The 26,999-nt window shown below is 49.3% G+C and overlaps 1 protein-coding gene across 1 annotated transcript in view; it reads left to right on the forward strand.

Moving 5' to 3' along the window:
* The first annotated feature begins 12,015 nt into the window (after window positions 1-12,015).
* The window catches only part of LOC144165878 (sodium-dependent dopamine transporter-like), a 37,674-nt gene continuing 22,690 nt past the window's right edge, over window positions 12,016-26,999 (forward strand). Inside the window, exons 1-3 of the mRNA XM_077695633.1 lie at window positions 12,016-12,066; window positions 22,267-22,335; window positions 23,124-23,217. Of these exons, the coding sequence (XP_077551759.1) occupies window positions 12,016-12,066; window positions 22,267-22,335; window positions 23,124-23,217 (214 nt within the window). The remainder of the gene's footprint in view (window positions 12,067-22,266; window positions 22,336-23,123; window positions 23,218-26,999) is intronic.

Consider the following 26,999-nt stretch of genomic DNA (forward strand, 5'->3'; position numbering starts at 1 on the left):
AAGAGCGAAGTCTGCGGCGGTCCCGACCGCTTTGGAGACGGGTACTGGGAGGGGGGGGGGGGGGCGGGAGCTGGCACTCGACCGCCCACACCAGCAGAGCGAAAGCCAGGCGACGTCCAACGGCCCGCGCTTGCAACGGGCCGCCGAAATGAAGCCCCTCCGAAGCACAGGAGCACGAAAAAACACGTCCGCACAACTCCGAAGCGACGACCGAACTCCACTGACGCACCCGCAAAAGCTACCTCTCCGAGCGTACGAAGTACCCGCTAATCTAGGCGCTACCCTTCTCAGTTGCGGAGAATGCAAAACTGCATCTAACGCGGCAGCATGGCACAAAAGTTCGCTACCTACCACAGGAAAAACTTCACACAACGTTTCTGCACAGCTAAGTTTTCACGGCGCACTCACAGCGACGGTGGCTGCCATGATGGAATGCGTTGGTTACTAGGTGAATACCGACTACTGCCGCCAACTCTAGTAGGCAAAAAGGCAGCGGGCAACGCTGTGAGGGTGGCATCATGTCAGCGCCCGGGTGTAGCACGGTTTCAATGCACGGGCTGGCCGGGCAGCTTTTGCTCTAGAGTTAGTAGTATTAACTCTATGCCCCATAGGATCCCGTGTTGACAGAAGCAAAATGAGCTCGACGCACCCGATTATTTCGCGACGTGGTCACCAGCTCATCCCCGACGCGTCCGATCTATTTCAGCGATCAACTTGGCATTAGGGGAAAAAGGTTTGCAGCGCTAAACACGTTTACAGCGACGACGAAAGTGCCGGGACCGTGACGGCGTCTGCTACTCGCAGGTTCACCGATCGATGGTCGTACGAAGTGAAATTGTGAGTGAAATTTCTAGTTCAAAAAAATACTCTAGGTGACAAAGACTTCTCAAAAACAGCCGATCAAAAAAGAAGAGTGACGCAATCGGCGATGATCGCACTTTAAAAAATTGGCCGCGTATCTGCTCCTTTCGTTGCAAATGCCGTCAAAAGACGATAGTCTTTATCGGCTTTTGCGAAGTAAATGCCTCCCTTCGCTTTCCCGCTCACCTCTCATGTTGTTCCTCTTGCGTCGCGCTCCTCCCAAGGTAAAGACGCCAAAGGTTTGCTTAAATCATTTTAGATTTCCCGCGTTCCACTGCTCCAAACCGGGTGCCTCGATGCGAACGCTGCCGTACGGCGAAGACGCGCGTGAATCGAGGCGCCCTACTTCAACGTTTATAGAACCGCGTTTCCCTACTCCACGTGCGGTGCAAGCAGAACGTGAAACCTACCTAGTGGAACCTTTCGTAACTGTTGCTGGTTGATTTCTTAAAATGGCGCCAGAAGCTATAGTGGCGCGGGCGACAGCAGGCGACGGCGGAGTGAATTCTTTTTCTGCAGTTGATGAAATATTTAATTTCGCAAAAGTCAAGCATGTCTGATTTTTTATAAAAGAACATTGCAAATATCACTTCTGTATTGATTTGTTGTCTCATATTTGCGTAATGTCTTGTTCTCCTTCAACAATGTTGACAAGTCTGAACCTTACACTGGACATAGACGGGTAGATTTAGCTGTGACTATATAAGACTATTGCGCAGGCAGTGTTTTGCTTTGGCCGGGTGGCTGAATCGAGTCACAGACAGACAGACGGGCAGACAGACATACAGACAGACCAAAATTTCTGGGTTTAAGTAGCCCAAGAAAGACTATCGTCTTTAAAAGCCAGCGAGTCCGGCGGACCGCAGGCTCGCCTGCTGCGGTGCGCCGCTCTTTTGCGTACCTGCACAATATGCGTGCACTTTCATTAAACAGTGCTCGTTTGCGTCACCGTTACGAATACATGGTGCAGCGTTAGCTTGCCGTTTTGTTGCGTGTCTCAGTGACAAAATGCTGCGACCGTCAGAAGCGTGAAATCTGTTTTGCGATTCCGAAATTAGTGGCCGTAAAACAAAGTGGTCGGGCGAACTAAGAGGCCGCTCGCTTTCCTTGTTTGCTCTCACTTTACTTAATTACGCTCTTGCAGCATACATTCCGAGTTCGCCCTTAATAGGCTAGAATGAGGGTCAGCAACGGCTTAGTTCCATGCAGCCGACACGGCGGAGGGCTGGACGGCAAATCGGGTGGGAGGAGGGGGGGGGGGGCTTTGAATGCAAAGAGAAAAATATTCAGCGAATTTCTGATAATATTTGACAATAATCTGGCGAAGTGTGAAGATGGGGGTGGGGGGTGCAATTCAACTGGAGGACGCCAATTCTCTGTTCTTGTCTCGCTGTCTGACTCCATTTGAAGTCAAAACTGGCGTGTCGGCGTTCAGATTCGACGACCCCTGCACTAGAAAACCAACACAGTCAGTGATGATCGTATGTAAATGTTCGGGGCCCCACGCCGTGTATGGGGCTGCGTTATGTTGTGCTGTGTTATGTGTTGTTATAGAAGTACACGTCTCCGCAGGCAGCGGGCGTGGGATTTGGTGCATGTTTTGCGTCCTTTAATAGCGCTTAATTTGTTTATTTTGCGCTATTGCCCACCTACTCGCTAGTATACACGTACCCCGCCGTTCGTAAATCATGCGGCGTAAAACGCTACGCAAGAATCATTTAGTTTGCGAAAATACGAAACAAAATTTCCACTCGTTTCAAAGGCGGTGCCAGGCCAGCAGTGCCAGCTGAGTCGGCTGCGCAATTCTTGCGTTCGCTTGCATGCTCCCGCTGAAGCAACCTTTTGCAGTTACCTCAGGATATAGGATGAGCAGCGTTCCGTGTTTATGCTACTCGTAAACTTTCCTTTGTCGACCGCACGCAAGAAGAAAAAAATGTAACTGTCGTGAAACAGTTAAACCACCCGACCTGGCGATACTGTCCCACGCCGCGACCACCACGACAGCTCGCTCAAAAGAAAGCCAACAAATCGGCTTCTTTTAGCGGATATTATTTTGTTTAGCCTCTGCAACTTCTTTAAGGGCTATTTCATACAGTATGGAGTCATTTAAACACGCCACAAAGCGCCACAACCAACTTTCACTCTGGCTTGTAATTGAAAACACATGGAGGGCGGCGAGGGTCGTCTGCTTTTGTACTACCCAGAGGCGTCGGCCACTAGGAGCGCTGCATGTCGCCAAAACTCCAGCGCAGGAGGCCTATGCGCGATTTTTCATAGCGCGTAGTTGCGGTGATAGTGAACGGATTTTCATAGTTCTTTTGGGAGGAGATTGCTGGACAATGAACTTTACCCCAAAATACATTCCGAGTAGTCGATGGTAAGGGTTGCAGGGTCCCTTTAATATAGTCGTACCGATCTGCCGGTAACCGGCAGTCTGGCCCTTCCGGCTTTAGCCGTGTCTGCCGTCACTGTGCATCGTTCTGAAAAGAAAGAGGGTACTGACTCTAGAGGAAAAGCTGCCCGGCCAGCCCGTGTATTGCAACCGTGCTAAACAGAGCGCAGACATGAATAATGATGCCACCCTCACAGCGTGCACGTGTTAACAGTAGTAGAGTTATGCCGTACCTAGTGGAAATGAGAGAAAAACGGTGCAGTGAAACACCAGGAGTTCGGGAGCTGCTGTTGCAACCTTGTATACATTCCATGGTTTCCGTGGGTACCGAGGAAAGCGCTCCGCTTCAACAAATCGCAGCATCGCCCCGTAGGGCACCATGCCCGTCGGGAACGGTACTAAACGTGTTCACCCGCGATACAACGGACCTGGCAACTTCAGGCACAGCAAAAATTAATTTCACACGAAATTAACGAGGAAAAGCAAATGCAAATGTGCCACACCAAAACATGTTAGGGGCGTTTCCTAGCAGACGAGCTTTATGCGCGCCTTTCCGAACGCTACAAGGACTGCACCACAGAGCAATGGCACGTGGCATTCTTCAGAGGGCGCTACAAAAAAGGATTTTTGAGAATGAATAACACTTTAATAAATTGTTTGCAGACTGTGCCTAAATAGATGTAATTCAGAAATAAATCTCGTTCGTAAAATATAAATAGTGTTTTATGTTGAAGCTTGGATTTTTTTTTGTTGTTTGTGTTTGTTCCCACCACACCTTGTCGCGCTTCAATCGCCCCTTCCGTAACTCCCCGTGATGATGTCTCTGGCAATAGACCCTGAACCGCTTTTCGCCAGAAGGTTTGCTACCAGTTATAGTTACCTTGATTGATTGATTGTAGGGTTTAACGCGCCGACGCAACGCAGGCCATGAGGCGCGCCGTAGTGGAGGGCTCCGGATTAATTTTGACCACCTGGGGATCTTTATCGTGCGCCGAAATCTCGTGCACACGGGCGTTTTTGCTTTTCGCCTCCATCAGAAAAGCGGCCGCCGCGGCCGGGAATCGAACCCGCGACCTCAGTTATAGTTACCTTGCAGTTTCTTGCAGTTTCTGCAAGCGTCGAAGTGACACAGTTGACGACACCCTGGGGTGCTAGTGTGAAGCTTTATAAATTACGTCCACAATACTGACTCTCCTCACAAAATACCGAAACCGCAGTTCGCACCTCAGCCCCCATTTGTTTTCGATTAATATTTTATTTATTTTTGTTTATCAAGCGTGAATGCGTTGAAAAACCTTATAAAATTATACAATACGTTCCTAATGCAGTCCTAGGTTAACTTTAGGGCCCTGAATTTGTGCCTGATCCGCAAAAAATTGTTAACGATATCTTCAACTACTGATGTGGCAACAACAGCGTGGCATCAGGACGGCATTCGTGTTTAGACACTTTTGAAAGCCAGCTCCACCCGCCTGGAAGAGGGATTACCTTGCGGCTACTCCTCAGGCCACTACCAGCACTATCTCTGCGGCATGAGCGATGTGTTCTCCTTCCACCCGGCCGTATGGCCCGCGGTGACGTCACCGCGTTTTCCCCCATGCCCCATTGGGCAGTTGGAATTACGCGGTGTGTGCCGTTGAGATAATGAACGTACCTCCATGCGAAGAGACGATTGTCCTTCGTGGGCTTCGCGCGTGTGAGTGTGGGTTTCCGCCATTACCTCTTCAACAAATTGTGCCGACTCAATTTATAGGGCTAGGTTAATAATTATTCCCGAGCTTTTCCTTTCTAACACAACCAGGATTGAGTGTGGCGAGGAATTTTTTTCAAAAACTCGAATGCCTTGAGCACTCAATCAAGAAGCCCATCCAGTACACCGGAAAGGCCCCACAAAGCATATTAGCCAAATATTGCTCCTGAACTCCCATAAAAATAGGGGGCATCTTCGGTCTAATGGCGCGCAGACAGCGCAAACAGGGAAGCTGACTGCCCCACGTAGCTTGCTCTTTGTTCGGCTAAGTTTATACGTGGTTGCGCTTGGAGACTATGCCAAGTTTTCTGTGGGGTTATGCTTCGGAACAAGTTCAAGTTTACTGCGTCTTGTCGTGGCTAGCCCCTCAAAAAGCAAAGAAGGCACGGTTATTGGAGCATGTACAATGTGTTGTGATATTTCCAGTAGCAGTAATTTGTTTCTTGGACGTCGTACAATGGCACAGTTATACAGCACGAATCTTCGTCCAGCGCGTCTTCACCCCGATAAACATCGACCGCCCCCCCCTTTTTCTGTCCCAGGAGAAACCTGTGCATTGTCAAGCAGTACCTCGGCTGACTTACGCTCGAGCTATCCTATCCTATTTGCAAACTTGTCACACGAGTCGACCACAAACTCCCTCTTTTTCTACCTGGGGCTCTTGCCGATTTTAATTATGACTGCCTTTTGATCACTGTGGTAGACTGCAAGCAGCATGCCAATCATTTGACAACTAGGCGTATCCGGATTAACAAAATCATGTTGGTCCACGTCCTCCGAATGGTAGGGGGTAACAAACCCAGGATATGCGAGCCACACTGCATGCCAAAGGTGTTCTTCCAGTACTCAACGAGCCATTTCGGCTTCATAACGTCTTCCACGAGCAGGACGGGCCTCTTGTCGTATTCACGCATAAGTGTCGTGGTTATGAACCGCTTATTGTTGTTATGCGATTTACCGGAAGAAGTGTAGACCCCGAACAGCGTTACAGAGCCTTACAAGCGCCCCGCCAACGGCTGCCCCTTTTCTCGAAACAGCACCCCATCTTATTAATAACCAGGGAATCGGGTACGCCCTCGCCGAGCTTGGAGTGACCCTGACTTCCCCGACGGGCCAATCAAAACTATTGTTGCCAGGAATACAACTGTAACCATCCACCTCCATCCGGCTGTTCCAAGTTTCTGTAAACAAAAGCATATCCGACCGGCATATTGTAATCACAAATCACCTTTCCGGCATGCTTGTGCAGGGACCGAACGTTGAGCAACGCTAGGGTAACGGAGTCTCGCCCGACCTTTTCGGAAGCATCGCGAGAGTTTCGGCTGATCGCCTTCAGGGGGTACTTTGCAATACGCTTAAACTCTTCCACCAGGCCGATATCTAGATTCACCTCTCCGTGGTAAAAGTTTCCATCCGCATTAATCAGCTACAGTCTTTTGAGGCCTGTACGTCGACTAGGACCCACGTAAGCAAGCTTGTGCAAATGCTTGTTGCCGTGATCATAGACCACGCTGATGTACGTCTCATCCTGCGACTTCTCGATGGTCATCGCATTGGCCTGAGTGGGTTCTTCTTACACTTACACTTTTCCTCATGCTTTCTGTTTAGCCACGGTGGCCCCCCTGAATTATGCGAGGAACCCAATTAAATTCGATGTGTCCTCATCGCCTTCAGAACGGCCAGGCGTCCCTTGCTTGCCGAATCAAATTTTAGCCAGACCCACCTGCGGAAATCTACATCGTGCCCCCATTCACAAAGTTTGATCCCGCAAACTAAACCGTTTACGAGCCCGTCAAGTGCGTCGATGTTGAACGTGAGCACTTAGCAACGCTTGAGCGAGAGCACGATCTTCGAAGTCAGGTTGTCCATGTCTGTGCTAGTCATCTTGTCCGTGCACTTTTCGGTGCTCTCGTAATCGGCCTGGTCTTTCCGTCTGCGGAGCTAATCAACGTTGTCAATTCCCTTAGCGTGGGCATCGCTCCTCACCAGTTAAATGTGTGCTTATTCACGTCCTCGTTCGAGAAGAAGAGTCGCGCGGAATCTGTCGTCCGCTGAGTGGCTCTGTCGGCTCTCAAAAATAGACTCTAAATAAGGGCGAGCTCTTCCGGCTTGAATTGTGTTCCGTCGCCAATCTTGGTCAGTATCGTAAATAACTCCGCATCCTTCTGCCCGACTATGTGGAGAAGGGGAAAGTTGGACGTGTAGAGCCATTTCATTTCGGTTACAAAAACTCGGCTGCTGCCGCGAGACCGTTTGCAAATATCCCTAGCCCAACGGGGACAGCATCAAAAGTCACCGCACAGTATTATGTCGAGGCCGCCGAACTGTTCAATGTACCAGCGTGTGATGTGGAGCAATCGCTTGCCAATCGCGTCGATCTGGTCCGGCGATATCATACTGATTTCGTAAATTATTATGCACTTACCTTCTTGAACGCGGCCCTAAACGTTTCGAGCTCTCGGTCGCGAAGCCTGCCGTCGTTCGACTTGTTTCGACGGCGTTTGAACGCGGCGTGCGTGGTCATTCAGCGGTCCTCCATATCGGCCTCCTCTGTGCTGGCGCCACTCTCGCAGGTGTCGTTCGGCGGATCGTGATTGAGCGTGCAGAAAACGCCCATGGCCAGCTTTAGCTCTAAGTTCTTGCCTCATCAGGCGGGCACTACTAAGAAGGCGCGTAGAGGCTCGGACCCCGGCGTCGTGAACCTGTGCATCAGCTCGTGAAGAAACTCGTGCTCCTTCGGGTTGGTCTTTCGCATCATGTTGTTGCAGGTGTCCATTTGCGTGATGTCGGTAGGCTTTCGCACCGCGGCGCCACCGCTCAGCTCTGGTAAGAACCGTTTGACTGTTTCTTGGCCCATGACGACCTCGTCCTCCGTTTCTATCCGTATACGATTAGACCTGAAAACGTCAGACGCAAAAGAGACCTGCAGGTAAACGTTTATTTTTCGGTACAGTCCACTCCAAACCCATGCAAGGAACGATCTCTGACAAGCGCCACAGCGCTTCCAGACACAAAGGGGCCATGGAGACAAAATAGAAACTGTGTCAAGTTTGAATCAACTGTCCTCGATTAAATTACTTGTCAGCACCATTCCAGCCACACAGAAAGTTATAACAGCAGAGCAGTGTAAGCTCTTGGTTGCGTCGTCAATGAACAAAAAAAAAAATATCACGAAAATGCCGAGCGCATGTGACCATGCATCTCCTGATTTTTCTTGTAACACGAACGCTCCCACAGGGGGGATTGGCCAGGAATCGGGCGTAAGGACAGCTAAAGCGGCCGCTAAACAAAACTGTAAATTAGAAACTTAAGTATTTGAGTGAAGAAAGGGCATTTAATGCCAAGCGAGATTTGTTTGCGCTACGAACGAACAGAAACACGCGAATCACCTGCAATCTGCTCATGACGCCTCATCCCACACTAATATTTCCGAGACTTCGCAAGTTAATGCCGCCTCCAAAAGAATCTTTTCGTTTAAAATGCAAGCGGTTCCGACTGCTTAGTTCTGTGGGCTTCTTTTCCTTCGTTCTGGATCTCTACGTGAAGCTTCGGTTTTAAAGAACACAGCATCTAGAGTGCCGCTCGACGGCGCTCTAGTTTAACGCAGCAGGCGTGGCGTGGCTGGAGGGCGGCCCGACAGCATTCGAATATTTAAGATTAGGCTAGCACCACCTGAGTGTCTCCTCCCATTGTGGCGTCTTTTATGTCAATCCTTCTTGATGGCAACAACGGGGCTTCGAAACGGCCTCTTGCCTCGTATTTTTTCACATTTAAGTTGAATTGTAATTTTGATGGCTTATGTTAGTTATTAATGTTCTGGATTCGATTAGTGCTCTGTATTCCTTACGTCTTGTTATGTAGTTTAGGTTACGTCACTTTAGGCTATGTTGAGACTACCGACGTAACAGCCATATCGTGCGCTATGAACGTAAAAAAACGGCTTTTGACGCAGTTCGGTTGGCTGAGACGTCAAATTACGTCATTATTTAAAGATATTACCATAGTTCCGACTACAGTCTGAACTTAGCCTTGCGTTACCTTACGTTATGTACAGCGATGTAGCTGCACACTCACGCCGGTGGACCTCAACATAGTGCGGTGATTACAGTACCGCCGGACGGCGCTTCAGACACGCCGTTGAACGAAGCTCCTTCAACAAGGTAACGTCTCTTGTGGCATTTGCGGCTGCAGAATTCTTTCCGACGCTGTGCCGCGCACGTGGGTAATCGGCCGACCAAAGAAGATCCGGACGCACATGGAAGATGCCGCTTATAAGGAAGCGCGCCGCGCTGGCAGACGAGAATGCTATCGTGCAGAAGAACAAAATAACTTTGCTGCCGCAATCTGTGCAACATAAGATGACTCATGAGGGCACTGTACAAATAAAGGCCTCCAAAACTTTACGTTTCATATATACTTAAGCTGACTAGCGGTATAAACAGGGTGTCCAAGCTATCATGCACCGACGTTTTAGAAAAGAGCAATGACGTTACTCGAAGAAAACGTAGTGCGTAATGTTTGCAGTGCTGGGGAGAATCACACAGTAATGTTTTCGTTATTCAAGCTTAATTTGTAATCGCAATTAATTTTCCAAATCGACAAGTTCCGTTCTAATAATTAAAGTGTAAATAAGGAACTTGTACGTACCGTAGAGAGGCACCTAACTCCGGTATATTCAGCGACGAATGAATTGCGTACTCATTTATTCGGACTGATAAAGAAACCCTGCGAAATATGAAAAATACCACATGATAGCGCTCACGCCCGCCTCATAAAGCAGCGCCCTCAAATAAGCTGATTGAAAGCGACTGCTTCGCCTGTCACCCGCCCTGGGAGATAGCTTATTAACTTGATAATCGCATGCAAGGAAGGAGCAGCAACAGCATGTTTCGCGGGGCGTGTGGGGCAGATAAGGAAAAAAAAACTCGGCCGCTATTTCTTCTTTCTTTCTTTTCTTTGTTTCCATCTTGTTAACTCAGAGGCAGGCTGTTTGAGGGCATTGCTTTGCGACGCGGGTGGGAGCGCCATCACGTGGTATTTTTCCTATTTCGCGGGGTTTCTTGATTAGCCAGAATAAATGAGTCGCCAAATAGTTTGTCGCTTAAAATACCGCAGCTGGATGCCTCCCATGGGTACCTACAAGTGGCTCTTTGAAAGTTTAATTATTAGGAAAGTACATCTCGAGTTTGGTACCTAAGTACAATTCATTAATTCATCCTGAATAATGAAAAAATAGTCCGCTCCGTCACTGTACTGATAACACTATTTACTAATTTTTGTTGGAGTAACGCCATTGCTCTTTCTTAAGATATTCGTGCATAATAGCTTGGACAACCTGCACAAACACAGGGTAAGTGGATCTGAGTGTCGTGTATGGCGGTCTTCGTGTTTTTTTTTAGTGAGACGAATGCTGCCCTGCTGTGACGTCAGGATTGGAGCATTGTGCAAAGTGGCTTTGATTTTTTTCCCTCCAAACATGCAAGAAAAATGGGAAAACTTTGAAATTTAGGTGCTGAGAAACGCGATATAAAAAGGCGTGGTGCAAAAGGGGCCAGACCTTAATAGATTTGTCCGCGTTAACGGCCCTTTAGTGTTCTTGGGATACTGTCAACTGGAAGTGCTTGACCCCCGACAAAAGCCCGGTCATGCATTCGGGGCGGTAAGTTTGGTCTGCGGCCGCTAATCCCACACACAATGTTTTTGTGACATCATAGTCGGCGGAGAACGGCCAGGGAAGTGCAACTGCTCCCTATTCCTAATACCAAATATCCCCATTATTTGGTTTTCGTTTGCGATAACATTGCTATCATTGTGATTGGGGAAAATCAGTTTTAGGGAACAAGATGTGTACTTGATCTGCATTACCCCATTGATGCCCTTGGCGTCCTCATTCTGTGACCCTGCGCATTTTCTGTAGAGTCACAACTGGATCTAATGAAACCCGATCTTACCTATTTCGTGGCCTTACGAAGAGATGTGGACTCCCCGGGAAGTGCCTACATGGCTAAAAGCTTTTATGAAGTCGAACTAACCAAATAGCTTCAGTGCTGTTCCCAATTTCCGCAATCTCTTAACACGAGGAAGAAACAGAAATCCCACCCTGTTTTTACGAACAGCTTTGTCGCCTTAACGAGGTGGCACCAGATCAGAGCTCCCACGACTACCTGAGCCCCGACGCAGTCACCGAAACCACACAGATTTTGAACAACGAAGAAACCATGCAACCAGTAATTCCAATGCACTGTGCGTGTCAACGCATGTTGACGACCAATAAACTGCTGAAGCTCCTATGCCGGCTTTAGGACAGGTGAGTTACGCAATTGATTTGCTCCGGCGCTTTGCTACGGCTCTCAAAGGAACCGAGGGCGCGTGGAACGCCCTTGCGCACTAGGAAACATCTGTCCGCCCAATGGTAACGATGTGCACGCACGCGAAAATCACATGCTTTTTTGCTAGGAAATAATCTCGTTTCGCCCAGAACCCCTACCGTTTATCGTAACTATTTTCAGTGGGGTCTTTTAGCTCATTGTAAATTATCAGAAGGCAAGCGCAGCGGCCACTGCAATTAGCATGTCAGTGTAGCAGCTAAAATGCGTCTCCTTTTATACGCAGAATTTATGGAATCCACTGCGTGTAAAACGCCCACCCCGATTTCACAAAGTTATCGATTTAAAAAAAAAATATTTCGCGGTTTCCGGTGACTCCGTTAGATCAGGTTTTAACTTTAAATGGAAAGTCCTTTATTTTGGGCAATTCCGCCGAAATTACATTTCTGGAGCAGTCTTTTCTTAGCCTTTCGCGACTTCCCCCGTCTGTGAAATGCCAGCCTACAAGGAGCAGGAGAAGCGGACGAGGAAGAAGCGCAGCCACGAGCGCTCTCCCAGAGTGCCTTCCGCCATCTTGCCGACCGCATTTACCTGTCCGACCCTCCTCGTCTTTCGAGTTGAACTACCTGCTTCCCTCCGCCAAACGCTGCGGGCCTCGAGTCTTCTTCGGCGCCTCCCGTCGAGACATGGCCGCCCCGCCTTCCGTCAAGGTGCAGTCCGAGGATGCGAGCAAGGAGGTACGGGGTTTCATTTTACCGCCTCCGTACCTTACGGTCGGAGTGCGAGGGAAGGGCAGGTGCGGTATACTGCAAAAACGAAGCACGAACAGCTTGCCGTCCAGTGAAATGTATCGCAAAAACTCAGCAGTGAACGGTTGTAACCCCTGTTTTGTCAAACCTTGCCTCAACCCCCCAAAACGAAAAAGTACAAGGCATAGGCCCCTAAGACAACTGCAATATGAATAGGAGTTTCATTTACGTGTTGTAGTTATTTTGCAGTGGTGTTTGGGTAAACTTTACGGGATCCTCGTCTGCTCTCAATGGGTATCGACGGGAGGAGTGTGGTTACATAAAAAGGCTCAACATCTGTTGTAACGAAACATTTCCCAACAAAAATGTTATTCCACTTTGGCACTAACAAGTCTCTATTAGTACTCAGAGTTTTAGGTACTATTATTAGTTCACACTGGAGTTGTATAGGCTATAGGTATCCCTTCTTGAATCAATACGTGGGCAACTACGGAAGGGGCGCGATAGCAGAAAACAGCAGTAGCCCTTGTTTTATAAGAACGTTTGATCTGAGTTTACCGCAGATTTTCACATGTGCGGTATAAACAGGCGGGAGTTAATAATTCTCAAATTCGTACAAAAATTGATTGCTATTTAACCTTTAGACACAAAGACGCTGAAAATCACGCTTTACCCAGATTCAGGCTAGGATCAGTTTGATATTCACAATTCATTTTAACGACCGTTTATAACATAGGCCTAGATATATGTCCTTGAAAACTTGTCCCGGCTTTAACTATATTTGACTTCCACAAGGTATGAGGGGATTAATACCTGCTTGACACGTTGGCGGAATGTTCCCTTCGCGCCAGCTGTATTTTAGTATGCACGCACTTCATTTCCGGGTGCGCGCGCGCTACCGGAAGTGGAAAAAATGTAGTTCGGTGAGAAGCATTTATCAACGACTTTTCTGTTAAGACACAGTCATTGTGAAATGCGACCGTCCTCCAGGTGTCCATCAGCTGCGGCTTAATAGTGGAAATGTTACTGAGCTTTTAACCATGCACTGTTCGTTTACTGTAGTAACATACGAAAGAAGCTTGTCTGTGCAGAAACGGTCATCGGTGTAGATTTCTGCCGCACTCCTGTTTTATGTCCTATGATTTCAGAAACTTTTCACCTCATGCTTCAAGAAGCCCCGACCGACAAACGTGTGATTAGTATTTTTTTTTTATTTCTCGACGCTTTCATGGTACTTAAAAGTCTCAGCCTAAAGTTAGGTTCCACCTGTGGCTGGTGACATTGTGATAGTTTTTAAAGGGTTTTCGAAGAAATTCAACTTGACGTGACAGCTAGCGCGTACAACACTGTTAGCGTTTTATATGGTAGAATAAGTATTAGCAGTGACAAGCACTTGTTTTGATGTACGAAACACGATTTAAGAAAGGTGGTTGCCGCAGTGAAAAGTGATAAAACGCGGCACTGTTAACACGTGCTTCTCCAACACACTAAAAAAGAGCTGCCCTCGTTCTGTACATGCAAGCAGGTTAGCCATGCTAGCAGCGGGGTTCCCAAGGGCCCATTTGCGATTTGTGCCCGAAAACCGGAGTTAAAGCAGCACCCCCATAAGCTTGAGTAACAGAAAATTGAACGCAGAAAGAATCAATTATTGCCCTATTGCAAATCAATAGCTACCAAATAAAACGGCTAGTCCAGAAACATGCTGTTAGCTTTGTATGCTGTTAGCATTGTTAGCCGTCTGGGTTGCGCTCGCATTCCCAGGAAACACCCCAAACCACGATTCTTAGTTGCAGATAGGATTACTTTTACATGTTTACATTATGTACGCAAAAAAACTTGGGCATATCCAAGAATAAATGAAAGTACTAATATAAGCAATATGAAAGTGAACACAGGAACGCGTGGCAAAGAGCCTCGAAACACACTCGGAACGATACGCGGATGGCGCTGTGAAAACCAAAGAGGGAAGGAGGACGCTCTTCCCCTAACTGTTGGCACTCCCACCACGCTGTTATTTCTACAATGCAGCAGCTTCCGCCAGTTCGCCGATAATATGGTATCGTCCGAGAGCCGATAAGACGCACAGCGGAAATGGGAACAGTTGTTACAACAGCGTCCCCCTTTTCACTTCGTTTCCGACGGCGGCCGCTGCGTATCACGCATAGCTGGGTCTGAGGGTGTTTTCCACGCGTTCCTGTGTTCCCTTTCATATTGCTCATAATAGTACGTAAGCGACGCTACGACTTTATCCGCCAGTAAAACTGTACATTCTATGGGATTTATGAGAAAATGCCTGAATCCACGCTTTAAAATCAACATTTCACATACAGCAAGCGAAATCATTGACAACACCGCCGAATGTGACGTGCGGTACACACGAAAGGCGCTAGACAAGGGACGTCCTACTAAAAAGTACAAGAGAAAACAAAGTTGTACGAAGCATTATGAACTTTCACAGTCTTTAAAAACAAGGCACTTTCTGGCTCGAGAGAATTATTCTCGTTCGCAGTACATGCATGCACTGGTAATAGTATCTCTGGAGGAAGGCGCGCGTTTCTGTGCGTGTGTACGTCTGTGTGTACGCTTCGTGTGTGTCCAGACGTCTGGGTATGTGTACGTATGTGTCTGTGTTCGTGTGTGTGCACGCGTGCGTGCGTATCTGCGTTTGCGTTTGTGCATGTGTGTGAACGTGAGTGCGCGTTCCATCGCGCGTGTGTGCGTGCGTGTGTTTGCGTGCGCGCTTGGGCGTGCGTGGGCATGCGTGCGTTTGCGTGTGCGTGTGTGTGCGTGTCTGTGTGTGTGCATCCGTGCGGGTCCACGTGTTTGCGTCTGTATGTGCGTGTATGTGTGCGTGCGTGTTTGTGTGTGCGCGTGCGTGTAATTTGCTAGCGTGGCATGCGTGTCGACGTACGTGCCTGCGTGCGTGCGTGCGTCTGTGTGTCTGAGTGTGTCAGCGAGCGTGTGTGTGCGTGCGTCCATGTGTGCGGCGTGCGTGTGCTTGCACGTCTTCGTGGGCGTTCGAGCGCGTGTATGCATGTGAGCGTGCGTGCGGGTGAGCGCGTGTCTGTTGTGTGTGTGCGTGCGTGCGTCTGTGTGCCCCCGTGCACGTGGTAACGCGTTCATGTGCCTGCGTGTGCGTGTATCTGTGCTTGTATGCGTGCGTGTGTGCGCGCCTCCAGGTGCGTGCACGCTTGTGCACCTGCGCGCGTGTGTGTTTGTGCGCGTGTGTTTGTGCGTGTGTGTGTGCGTATGTGTGAACGTGAGTGCATGTGGGTTCATGCGTGTGCGCGTGCGTGCGCGTGCACCATCGTGCATGTGTGTTAGCTTGTGTGTGGGGGGTGTGCCTGCGTGGGTGTTTGTCCATGTGTGGGTAAGTCCGTGTGTCTGCGTGCATGTGTGCGCGAATTTGTGTTTGTGCGTGTTTGTGTGGTTGTGCCTGTGTGTGTACGTGTGCAAGTGTGTGTGTGTGCATGCGTGTGTTAGCGGGCGTGTGTGCGTGGGTGTGCTTGGGTAAATGTGTGCGTGCGTGTGAGTGTGCGTGTGTGTACTTGTTTGTGCGCGTATTTGCGCGTGCGTGCGCATGCATGCGAGTGTGCATGCGTGAGTGGGTGTGTGGCTGTGTGTACATGCATGTACATGCGTGTGCGTACGTGTGCTTGTGTGCTTTCGCGTGCTTGTTTGCGTGCGTGCGTGTTTGTGTGTGCGCGTTTATGTGTGTGTGTGCGTGCGCGTGTACCTGTGCGTGCATGTGTGGGTCTGTGTGCGTGTTTGCACTTGTGTGTGGCTGCGCCTGTGTGCGCGCGTGTTTGGTGTGTGTACGTGCGCGTGTGAGTTGTGTAGGTGTGTGCGTGTCCGCGTGTTCGTGTGTTCGTGTGTGTGCGTGCGTACATGCTTGTGCGCGTGGATGTTTGTGTTTCTGTGCGTGTGTATGTATGCGTGTGAATGTGCGCGCCCGTGTGTGTGCGTGCGTTTGCGTGCGCGTGTGTTTATGTACGTGTGTGTGTGGGCTTGTGTAGCTACGTGTGTGTGTGCGTTCGTGTGCGATCGTGCGTGTGTGTTTGTCCGCGTGTGTGGCTGTCTATGTGTGGTGTGCATTTGTGCATGTGTGACGTGCGTGTCTGCGTGTACTTGTGTGCGTGCGTGGCATATGTGTGTGTGTTCGTGTGTGTGTTGTGTGTGCGCGCGAATGTGCGTGTACGTGTGTGTGCGTGTGTTGTGTGTCTATTGTGTTTGTTGCGTGGGGGCGTGCGTGTTCTTTTGTACGTACGTGTTTGTGCATGCGTGCGTGTGCGTGCGTGTGTGGGGTCGTGCGTGTGTGCATGCTTGTGTGTTTGTGCGGGTGTGTCAGTGTGTGTGCCTGTATCCGCATGTGTGGTTGCGCGCATTTTGTGGCGTACGTGTGTGTGTGTGTGTGTGTGTGTGTGTGTGCGCGCTTGTGCCTGTGCGTGTGCTTGTGTGTGTTTGTTGTGTGTGTAGGTTGTGTTTTGTGTGTGTTGCGTGTGCGCCCGTGCATGTGTTTGTGTGTGTGTATGCGGGCGCGGGCGTGAGAGGTGTGTGTGCGTGAGAGGTGTGCGTGCTTGTGCGTGCGCCCTCGTGGGTATGTGCGTGCATGTGTACTTGTCTGTGAGCATACGTTTGTGTGGTTATGTGTGTTTGCGGGTGTGCTTGGGAGCGTGCGTGTGTGCGTGAATGGGTAGCATGTCGGGTGGCGTACGCGGAAATTTTCCCGCTTTTTATTGCGGACTACCATGGTGGCAAGACCAGGAATGCCTTCTTCGCTAAAAGAGCGGTGCCGGGGGGTCGCTAGTTCCAATGAAACCTAATGTAAACAAGCATTTTTTTTTCGTTTTCTCTCTCTCTCCGCTTGCTTCGTCCTTCCACCCGCCATTCCCCTCTCTCTCTCCCTCTCCTTCTGTCATCCCGTCGCTGGCGATTCCTCACCGCCTTACTCGCCGCGTGGAATACGCGGGCATCTGAGGCCTGCGGGCGCGCTCCATTCACCGTGTTTAGGGGTTTTTGTTGTTGTTTTCATCACATTCGCGGGTGCGAAAGAGGCATGCGCGCCGGTTCCAGTAGACGCCGTGTTGTACTATAAGCCTATTAGGGCCCGTGAAGGCCGCGGAACTCTCAGTCCGCTCTTACAAACCCTTCCGTGCTTGCACCGTTGTTCGGGCTTGGGCCCGGGTTCATTCTTGTTTGTTTCGCTTCGTCCCCAGAGGAGGTACTACAAACGTATTGGGGCCCCTAAAGGCCATGGGTCTGTCCGTCCGCTCTGGTTAAAAACCCCTGCGCGCTTGCACCGCTACTCGGCCTCGGGCCCTGGTTCGTTCTTTTTTTCGTTTTGTCTAGAGCGGAGACTCTACAAATGAATTGGGGACCGTAAAGGCTGCGGATCTGTCTGTCAGTCCCCTCTGGTTACAGACCCCTACGCGCTCACGCCCATCTTTTCTTTCGCTTCGTCCGCAGTGGAGGCTGCGCGCTCTGAAAGGCCATAAATGCCTATTTTTATGCCTATTTCCGTATCGGTGCCTGTGTGAACGCTATTTTGCCTCAAGTTTCTCTTTCGGGTGCGGTTTGAGATTATTTATGTTACCCTGCCACATTGACGGTTCAGAACTCTATTATCTAATTTATGAACTATTTACTAACGCTGTTAACTAATGAGAACTTTCCTAAGTCTAGGAACTGTTAACTAAGTTTTTTTACTGTAAGCATCCGTTCTATTACAATTAGAAGTATAATAGACGCTGCTCGCAACAAAATGTACTTTGCGGACAGAATTTTAGGGCAATCATTTGAAACCGCCACAAACACCTCCATAGTGCAGCGACTTACATACCCGCGACAAACCTCAACGAACTCAACTGATCGAGTGGTATTTAATGCACTAGTTTTCCCCTGCGTTCGATGAGGCGTAGACGGATTAATTGATTGCGGGGTTTAACGCGCCGACGCAACGCAGGCGATGAGGCGCGCCGTAGTGGAGGGCTCCGTATTAATTTTGACCACCTGGGGATCTTTAACGTGCGCCGAAATCGCGTACACACGGGCGTTTTTGCTTTTCGCCTCCATTAATAAAGCGGCCGCCGCTGCCGGGAATCGAACCCGCGACCTCGTGCTCCGCAGCGCAGCGCCTTAGCCACTGAGCCACCGCGCCGGGTGAGGCGTAGACGGAGAGGAGCCCAACCGTAACCGGGCATTTTCTCATGTAACACTCTCACGTATTTTCGCACATGCTTAAACCTAATCGATATAAATTTTGAGCCCACCTGAATTCTAACTCTAAAAACACAACGAAGACTTGAATGAATTCACATAGGCGAAAAAGTCTTTCTTAACAACTGTAAACTGCAAATGAATATAACGAGGACATTTTTTCACTGTAAATTACTATTACTCTGATTCCTGTCCTGCCATTTCCAGCGTCCCCCCAAAAAGGGCACTGTGGCCCTTAATTCCCCATTTATATTATTCACGTAACATCTCGTATTGACCAGGATCTAAATAGCCGCCTAATTGCAGACCACTGATCGATTTTCAAAATTAGTCACACTTCAAACGATAACGCCGAACATAAAATTGTTGGAGCAGAGCGCTCTGACCAGGTCTCGCCTTCATTACGCTTACATGGCCTGGAACCCGCCTATAAAAGAACAAGGCATTAACAAATTCTAACTAATGCAAAGGCAAGCTGTTCCGCTTATTCGAAATTTCGGCTAACTAGGACCCGGTGTCCTGTATCGTCCTAACTCTCCACTGTTTCTACGGATGAAATCCTTAATTTTGTACGGATTCGGCCGCAATTTGGATAACGTGGACTTTCGCCGAGATCCGGTGGGGAAACAGGAGCGCATTCCGCCGCGGCCACGCTTCAGCTAATTCCGATTCGCAGCAGAAATCGAAGGCACACCAAAAGTCTTCGAGGTCGGAATGGGGCTTCAACCAGCTTGTGTACAGATCGGTAGCGCGCGCACACACGCCCGCACACACACACGCACACGCACACACAAACTCACACACACACACGCACACACACTCCCGCACACACACACGCACACACACACACGCATGAGCACGCACATGCACACGCACATACGCACACGCGCACACACACGCGCGCACGCACACGCACGCACATGCACAAAAAAAGAACGCATGGCATACGTTCACGGTAGACTGAATATCGCTGTGGCAATAAAAATAACCGACAACCATGGTAGAGGGTAATAACCACGGCGACCAGGCATATCTTTTTTTTTTTCTGGCTAGTCTTTTCTGCCATTGCGTCGACCAACAGTTATTACTGATTTCAAAAATGAAGTTTGGTTATCTTGAAACCATCTTTCAGCTGTTATGACCATACTCGTGATAATTCGGACACTCGGTTAAATCGGACATTCTTTGCGGTCCGTGGAATCTGAATTAGCGGGATTTTACTGCACTTGGAGGCGCAAACTTCACCTGGACCCATCCAATTATCTTACCCATTTCATCGCGACGTGTAAGGAAATATCACCGTTTTAAGATGTGCTCCAAGATTTGCTCTATGTGCTCACGAATATTATTTTCCGCGGCAACAATATCGCACCAGAATAGTCTCCTGGCCAACCCGTTTACCTATCATCTTTATAAAGAAAGTGATCAGCTTTTTCAAATGTTGTAATTTTACTCCATGTCGTATTTTTTTGCTTGTGTGCGTTTGTCTAAAGACTAAACGTTTTGAAACGTTGTCCATTAGCACAACGCTAATGGGTGTACGGACTGTTCGTCGAGAGAAAATTAGTAGTAGGGCATTTCATATTAGTGCATTTGTCGCAGGACAATTGGCCACGTAACAGCTTTATCGAAAGTCGTTTCATCGAAGTAACGCCTGTTTTATCGAACGCCGTTTTATCAAATGCCAATTTATCAAGCCAACTCCGTACGTTTTATCGCTATTATGGTCTTTCTGCTTTCACGGGAATTTCAAGGCTTTGTTTCGTTTAGCTGGCCTACCCGCGAATGTCTGGTACGAGCTCACGAACACAGCCGCTGCTGGGACCAGCGCGCATGCCTCTTTGGTATCTGCGAATGTGATGAAGACATCAGAACAACAAACACAGGAGGTGCCGCGTGTACGCAGGCCTCAAACGCCCGCGTATTCCGTGCAGCGTGTCGGGCGGAGAGGCGGAGACGAATCGGCCGTGACGTGACGACAGAAAGAAAGGGAGAGAGAGGGATGGAAAGGGAAGGAGAAAGCAAAAGAAGATTATTATTATAATTCTTTATTCGGAAGGGGAGACTCAAGGTCTAGTCAGGGATGGGGAAGGCGGTAAAGAAGGTGAGAGCGTCTACATTCTCTTGTGTATCCCCGTGGTACAAGCGAAAGTCTACAGGGACATAATAGTATGTCTTAGGTGAGCCCGGCACAGAGGAGGCGATGCCCACTCCTGGAGGGTCTTGATGTACGGCGGAAGATGGGCTCTTCTCTCCGCCGCGAGCCCCGAGCACTCCCACAGCATGTGTTGCATTGTGGGCCTTGTTGGCGCGTGACTCAAGGAGCAGGTCACGATGGTAGTCTCCCTGGAGTTCTCGAGGGGTTCTCTCAGGTGTGTGTCGTGAGCGTCGGGGAACGTATGCCCGCCACTTTGCGAGCACGTCCTCCGTAAGGGCTGCCCTTGCTCTTATTTTGTGTAGCAGGATTTGCGCCCCTCTGGGAAGTCCTCCTGGCAGTGGTCGTGGGTCATGGGGTGTAGCATCACGGAGCTTCGCCCTGCTGTCTTGCTTGGCAGCGGCTCTGTCGTCCGCAGGGTCTGGGTCATGCCGTGCTGGGGGAACAGGGTGTAATGGGTCGGAGCGGATACTTGCTTCGTCGCTCGCCCACGCGTGGACGGCCTCGTTGCCGACGCCACCCGCGTGTCCCGGCACCCAGTCCACCCGCACGGTAATGGATTTCATTGTGCGAAGTCTTTTCGCAATCGTCTTGATGAGGTGGCTTGTGGATCCGATAACTGGGGTGCCACCGAGTCTTACCACCGCCTGTCTACTGTCAGTATATGTGGTAAACGCCCGGCCCCGGTGCTCCTCCGCCTGGTAGCGCTCTTCGATGTGGTTCGCCGCCAGCAGTACCGCCTCCAGCTCGCATTGCACTGTGCTGGGCGTGGTGTCAAACTGAAACGTCCGCCTTGCCCACGCTGGTCCATCTGCACAAGCAATGGTAATGTGGTTGGTGGTCGCATCGACGGTGGCGTCCACGAATATGGCACCTTCTTGCAGGTCGGCCCGCGCCGCGGCGGCGGCGCGCTCCTCTCTGGTGGTCCTTCCTGCACACCCTCGACATGGGTTTGGGGGTGCGGATAAGCTCGCCCTCCCAAGGGGGGATTGGATTCAGCGGTGGCAAAATCGGCGACTCGTCGCTCGCCGTGTCATTGATGAGACTCTGCATGTATGCCCCGGCATTGGTGATGGCTCGTCTCGTTGTGTGCCCTTTGTACCGCTCCTCTATGATGTAGCGTAGCGGAGGAAGCCTCGCAAACCGATAGAGCTCCTTGGTTCTGGTGTGCCTGGGCAGACCCGTGATAACTCGCAGGCACTTGCGGGGCAGCGTTTCTAGTTGCGCGTGTTGCGCTTGGGTGAGCTCGAAGCAAACCGCCCCGTAGCATGCCTTCGATGTAAGCACCGCCTGGGTCAGCGTACGTATAGCCTGCACCGCCGCACCGCCGAAGCGGTTAAAGAAGATAAAGAGAGAAAAAAGCTTTGTACATTAGGCGAATGTGTCACATAAACTGGCGACCTCCTGCCGCCGCTTTTTAGCGGGAAGGGCTTTCCTGCTCTGGCAACCGTATCCCCGCGAATATTTGGCGGGAAAGTTTGCGAGTACGCCAGCTGAAATGCTACGTGTGTGTGTGTGTGTGTTTGCGCGTGTGTGTGTTTGTCCGTGTGTGCGGCTTTGTCCGTGTGTGCTTGTGGGCATGTGTGGTGTACGTGTGTGCGTGTGTGTGGTTGTGCGGGCGCGCGTGTGGTGTGTGTGTTGTGTACGTGCGTGCGCGCGTGCATGCGTGTGTGTGTGTGTGTGTGTGTGTGTGTGTGTGTGCGTGTGTGTGCGCGTGTGTGTGTGTGTGTGTGTGTGTGTGTGTGTGTGTGTGTGTGGGTGTGGGTGGGTGGGTGGGGGGGTGAGTGTGTGTGGGTATTTGTGCGCAATAACAAAAGGTGCGGCCGCTGATGAACCCCCCACGGTATGTTCCGGTTACACGGCCTCCACAACCACGACTATATTCGGTTACAACTCAAGAACGGCACCACCTCATGTAGTGTATCACTCCGCCCAAAAGCCGGACCCGTGACGACAGTGCGCGCGCGTTTTGAAAGGGGTTTGCTATGAATGCGTGATATCGTCTGCCTTGTCTCACGCAGTTTGTTTGTCGTCACTGGAGTCGTTTATCAGCATATTAAGTCCAAAAAATCACGGGAACCGCTCACGCCATGTTCAAAACATTCCCAGTAACGCCCTACTTGCGCCGCGCGGAGAAACATCCCGTTACGGTGATAAGGCACAGCAGCAACTTCCGGTGCCGTTCTTAAGTTGTCACCGAGTATAGTACGCTCTACGTTGTAATACGTACACAGCCGGTTCTTCGCTTTCTGGCCCTTGTTAGCATGATCAAGGCAGCCTCCTCGTAATGCGCCTGTCAGTTCGGATATTCATAAAAGTTAGGACGCGTGTTTAAAAGGACTCCCATCAGCACTGGGAAGGCTTGCGATTGGAGGAGAGCAGCAGGAGTAGTAGAAACGGCTCATTTGGCCTCTCGGGGCTGATGCGTATGGCCGTGGCAAAATAGCGGAGGCGACTGCATTACAGTTTGTTGATTAATGTGAGGCTCGGTCGGCGTACGCAAGAGATAAGAGACAATATATATTTCACTGAATTTTCTACTGGTGTTTAGCGTATTATTTCAATTACATTCAAGGGCAAGTAGACTACTATTTTTGCCTGAATGTTTTTTTACATCAGACAAAAACGCTGCTTTCTCTCATAACAAATGCAGGCCCCCGCATCCACCTTCCAGAGCAGGGCCCACAAGCTGGCCGCGCTGTTCATCATGACGGCCGGCAGCGCCCACGCCAGCCGCTTCCCCACGATGTTCATCATCTACGGGGGAAGTGAGTGCACGGTGGCCTCTTTTGTAAAGCATGCAGCCGCTTAGTAATGCACGCTATGGCTTCAGGTTTAGGAGGCCACATTCGGTTACATTGTGTTCTCAAAATGGTGCTAGTGAGTTATCATGCTAGTATTGCGCGCACTGAACAGTAGTACGGACACGACGACCAAGCTATAAACGGCCAATGCACATGATAGCTGTGAGGAGTTATAGCAGAAACTGTCGGATAGGATGCCTAGTGGGTGAATGTGGCGTGAAGCAAAAAAGGGGGCTGAGATGGCGCACTTGTGCTGGAGAGATTTTATGACACCGTCTAGTACTGGTTACGTGTTGTTTGCTTAACAGCCTCAAACCAGATTTTACCATGCAACCACGACCATACCCGTCCAACGAGGAGGTACTGCGTTAATCAACAACGCGATACCGCCAGGTTTACCGTGGTTTCCTTGTGTTTGCTGGGTTGGTTCTTCAGGAGCAGCTCGGTCATGCCTTGCTTCTGAACGCTTTTTTTTCGATTCTAATGTTTGCGTATTACATCTTACGGGTTTGCTGTGCTAAGCAAAGTACAAGGAGACCAGTTCCTCCATATCATCATCATCATCATCATATCATCATCATCCTATCCTATCCTATCCAATTATCCCGGTCCTGTGCTAACTGCGACCAATTTATCCTTGCAGACTTCTTGATCTCATCTGCCCCTCTAACTTTTTGCCGCACCCTGCAACGCTTGCCTTCTGTAGGGATCCACTCTGTTAGCCTTAATGACCAACGGTTATCTTGCCTTCGCGTTACCTGCACTTCCCACATCCATTTCTTCTTTATTTCTACTAATATGTCCTTAACACGCGTTGGTTCCCTGACCGACTGCGCTCTCTTCTTGACACCTATCATCTTCGGTTCGATTGCTCGTGTGGGCCTCAAAATTAATATGCAGAAAACTAAAGTATTGATCAATGACCTCCGAACAGCACGGCGGTTTGACATAGGTGGCGAGGCAGTGGAACTGGTCAGCGAATATATCTACTTAGGACAATAGATACACAGCTACAATCAGCCTTCATAAGGAGAGCAGTAAAATACCTATAAGCAAGGGCGTCACACAAGGAGACACAATCTCTTCAATGTTATTCACAGCATGTTCACAACATGTATTCAGGACATTAGATTTGGAACAATTGGGAGTAAGAGTTAATGGAGAATACCCCAGTAACCTCAGATTTGCTGATGACGCTGCCTTGGTAAGTAATTTAGGGAACGAATTGCAAAGCATGCTTTCCGCACTGTACCGTTAAGATGCAGCTGTCATACACTTTCTTCGGGGACAATGGTAGGCTGCCATTCATTTGAGAATGCCTGCCGTATGCACTCCACACCATTCCTTCTAAACATCTCTGCCTCATGGCTGGGATCCGGGTTCAGAACTTGGCCTAAGTAGATATATTCGCTGACCAGTTCCACTGCCTCGCCACCTATGTCAAACCGCCGTGCTGTTCGGAGGTCATTGATTAATACTTTAGTTTTCTGCATATTAATTTTGAGGCCCACGATTCTACTCTGTTGGTACAGTGCGGAAAGCATGCTTTGCAATTCGTTCCCTAAATTACTTACCAAGCTAGCGTCATCAGCAAATCTGAGGTAACTGAGGTATTCTGAGGTAACCCTTACTCCCAACTGTTCCAAATCCAATGTCCTGAATACATCTTGTAAACATGCTGTGAATAACATTGAAGAGATTGTGTCTCCTTGTGTGGCGCCCTTGCTTATAGGTATTTTACTGCTCTCCTTATGAAGGCTGATTGTAGCTGTATATCTATTGTAAATATCCTCTAGTATTCTTACATAATGCTCATCTAGAACCATGTTCCGTAATTGCTGAATGACTGCTGAGGTTTCGACCGAGTCAAATGTTTTCTCATAACCTGTGAAGGCTATATATAGGGGCTCAGTATACTCAGCGCACTTCTTTTTCACCTGATTGATCGTGTGAATATGGTCCATTGTTGAATAACCTTCACAGAACCCTGCTTGTTGTTTAGGTGGACTGAAATCTAAGGTGGTAAAAATTCTGTTAGCGATTACCTTGGTGAATACCTTGTAGACGAAGGAGAGTAAGCTGATCGGCCTGTAATTTTTCTAGTCCTTCATGTAACCTTTCTTATCAGTTACGATGATGTTCGCGTTCTTCCAAGATTCCGGTACACTCGCTGTCATTAGGCATTGCGTGTACAGGTTTTCCAGTTTTTCAAGTACAATTTTCCCGCCATCCCATGAGTCTGCTGTTATCTGATCCTCACCAGGTGCTTTGCACCTGTCATTTGTTTCAAAGCCTTCCTTACATCGGTCGTTACTGGTGGGGAGTCTATCTCCTGAGAACTACTTTCTCATTCGGCATTATCCTGGATGTCCCGGCTACTGTATAGATCTCTATAAAACTCTTCGGCTACTATGACTTTTTGATCCGTACTTGTGATGACATTGCGTTGCTTGTCTTTAAGTGCATACATCTGATTTTTCCGCACGCCAAGACGCCGCTTCACTGCTTTCAGGCTGCATCCGTTCTTTACAGCATATTCGATCCTCTCCATATTATACTTCCGTGTCTCAGCCGTCTTACGGTTATTCATTAAATTCGAACACTTCGCTTGTTTTATTCTGTCAGCTGTGGTGGAGATTGTCATGGGTTGCCATTTCCTGATTTAATCTTTCGTCCCCTTGGAAAGTTTACCAGTATTCTGTCTAGCCATCGTGCCCCCAACTTCTACTGCACACTCCGTGATAATGCCTTTAAGATAGTCGCTGGCTTCCTGTGCCGTAAGCTCTGCTTCTTCGGTAGGAGCTGAATATCGTTTCTGCAGCGCGATCCTGAATTCTACTTTACGTCTTACTGTTAGCTCATATATCGGCTTCTTTCGTACTAGCTAGTTGCGGTCCCTCTTCAAATTTAGCCTAATTCGAGATCTTACCATACGGTGGTCACTACACCTTACCCTTCCGAGCCCTTCCACATCCTGCACGACGCCAGGGTTATCGCATAATATGAAGTCTATTTCATTTTTATGTTCCCCTTCCGGGCTGCTCCACGTCCACTTCTGGCTCTCCCGTTTACAGAAGAAGGTATTCATTATGAGGAGGTTATTCCGTTCTGTAAACTCAACTAGTAGGTCCCCCCTGCTATTTCTACAGCCCAGACCATAGTTCCCAACTGCCTTGTCTCCAGCCTGATTCTTGCCTACTTTAGCATTGAGGTCCCCCATAACTATGGTATACTGTGTTTTTACTTTAGCCATTGCCGATTCCACATCTTCATAGAAGCGTTCCACAGCCTGGTCATCGTGGCTGGATGTGGGCGCATAGCCCTGTACGGCCTTGAGCTTGTACCTCTTATTGAGCCTAATTACAAGACCTGATACCCTTTTGTTAATGCTATAGTGTTCTTCTATGTTGCTAAATATGCTTTTATTGACGAGAAATCCCACTCCCAGTTCTTTTTGTCTACTAGACCACGGTAACATAACGTACGTGTCCATTTTTCAGCCCCGTAAAGGCTTCACTTGTCCTCTTAACTTCACTAACCCCGATGACATCCCATTTAATGCCCTTTAATATAAGGTTCTCGTGTTAAACGTTGCCAGGTTCAGATTCCAATGGCGGCCTGTCCGGGTCCAGGGATTCTTAGCACCCTGCTGTGTCACAGGTCTGACCGCCGCAGTGGTGAGTTGCTTCGCAGCCACTGGAGACTGAGGGCCGTTGGTTAATATTCCGCATTCATGGGAGGTTGTG

Source organism: Haemaphysalis longicornis, unplaced genomic scaffold (assembly GCF_048455015.1).
Source record: "Haemaphysalis longicornis isolate Haplotype H1 unplaced genomic scaffold, Haemaphysalis longicornis Haplotype H1 scaffold_15, whole genome shotgun sequence".
Classification (NCBI taxonomy): domain Eukaryota; kingdom Metazoa; phylum Arthropoda; class Arachnida; order Ixodida; family Ixodidae; genus Haemaphysalis; species Haemaphysalis longicornis.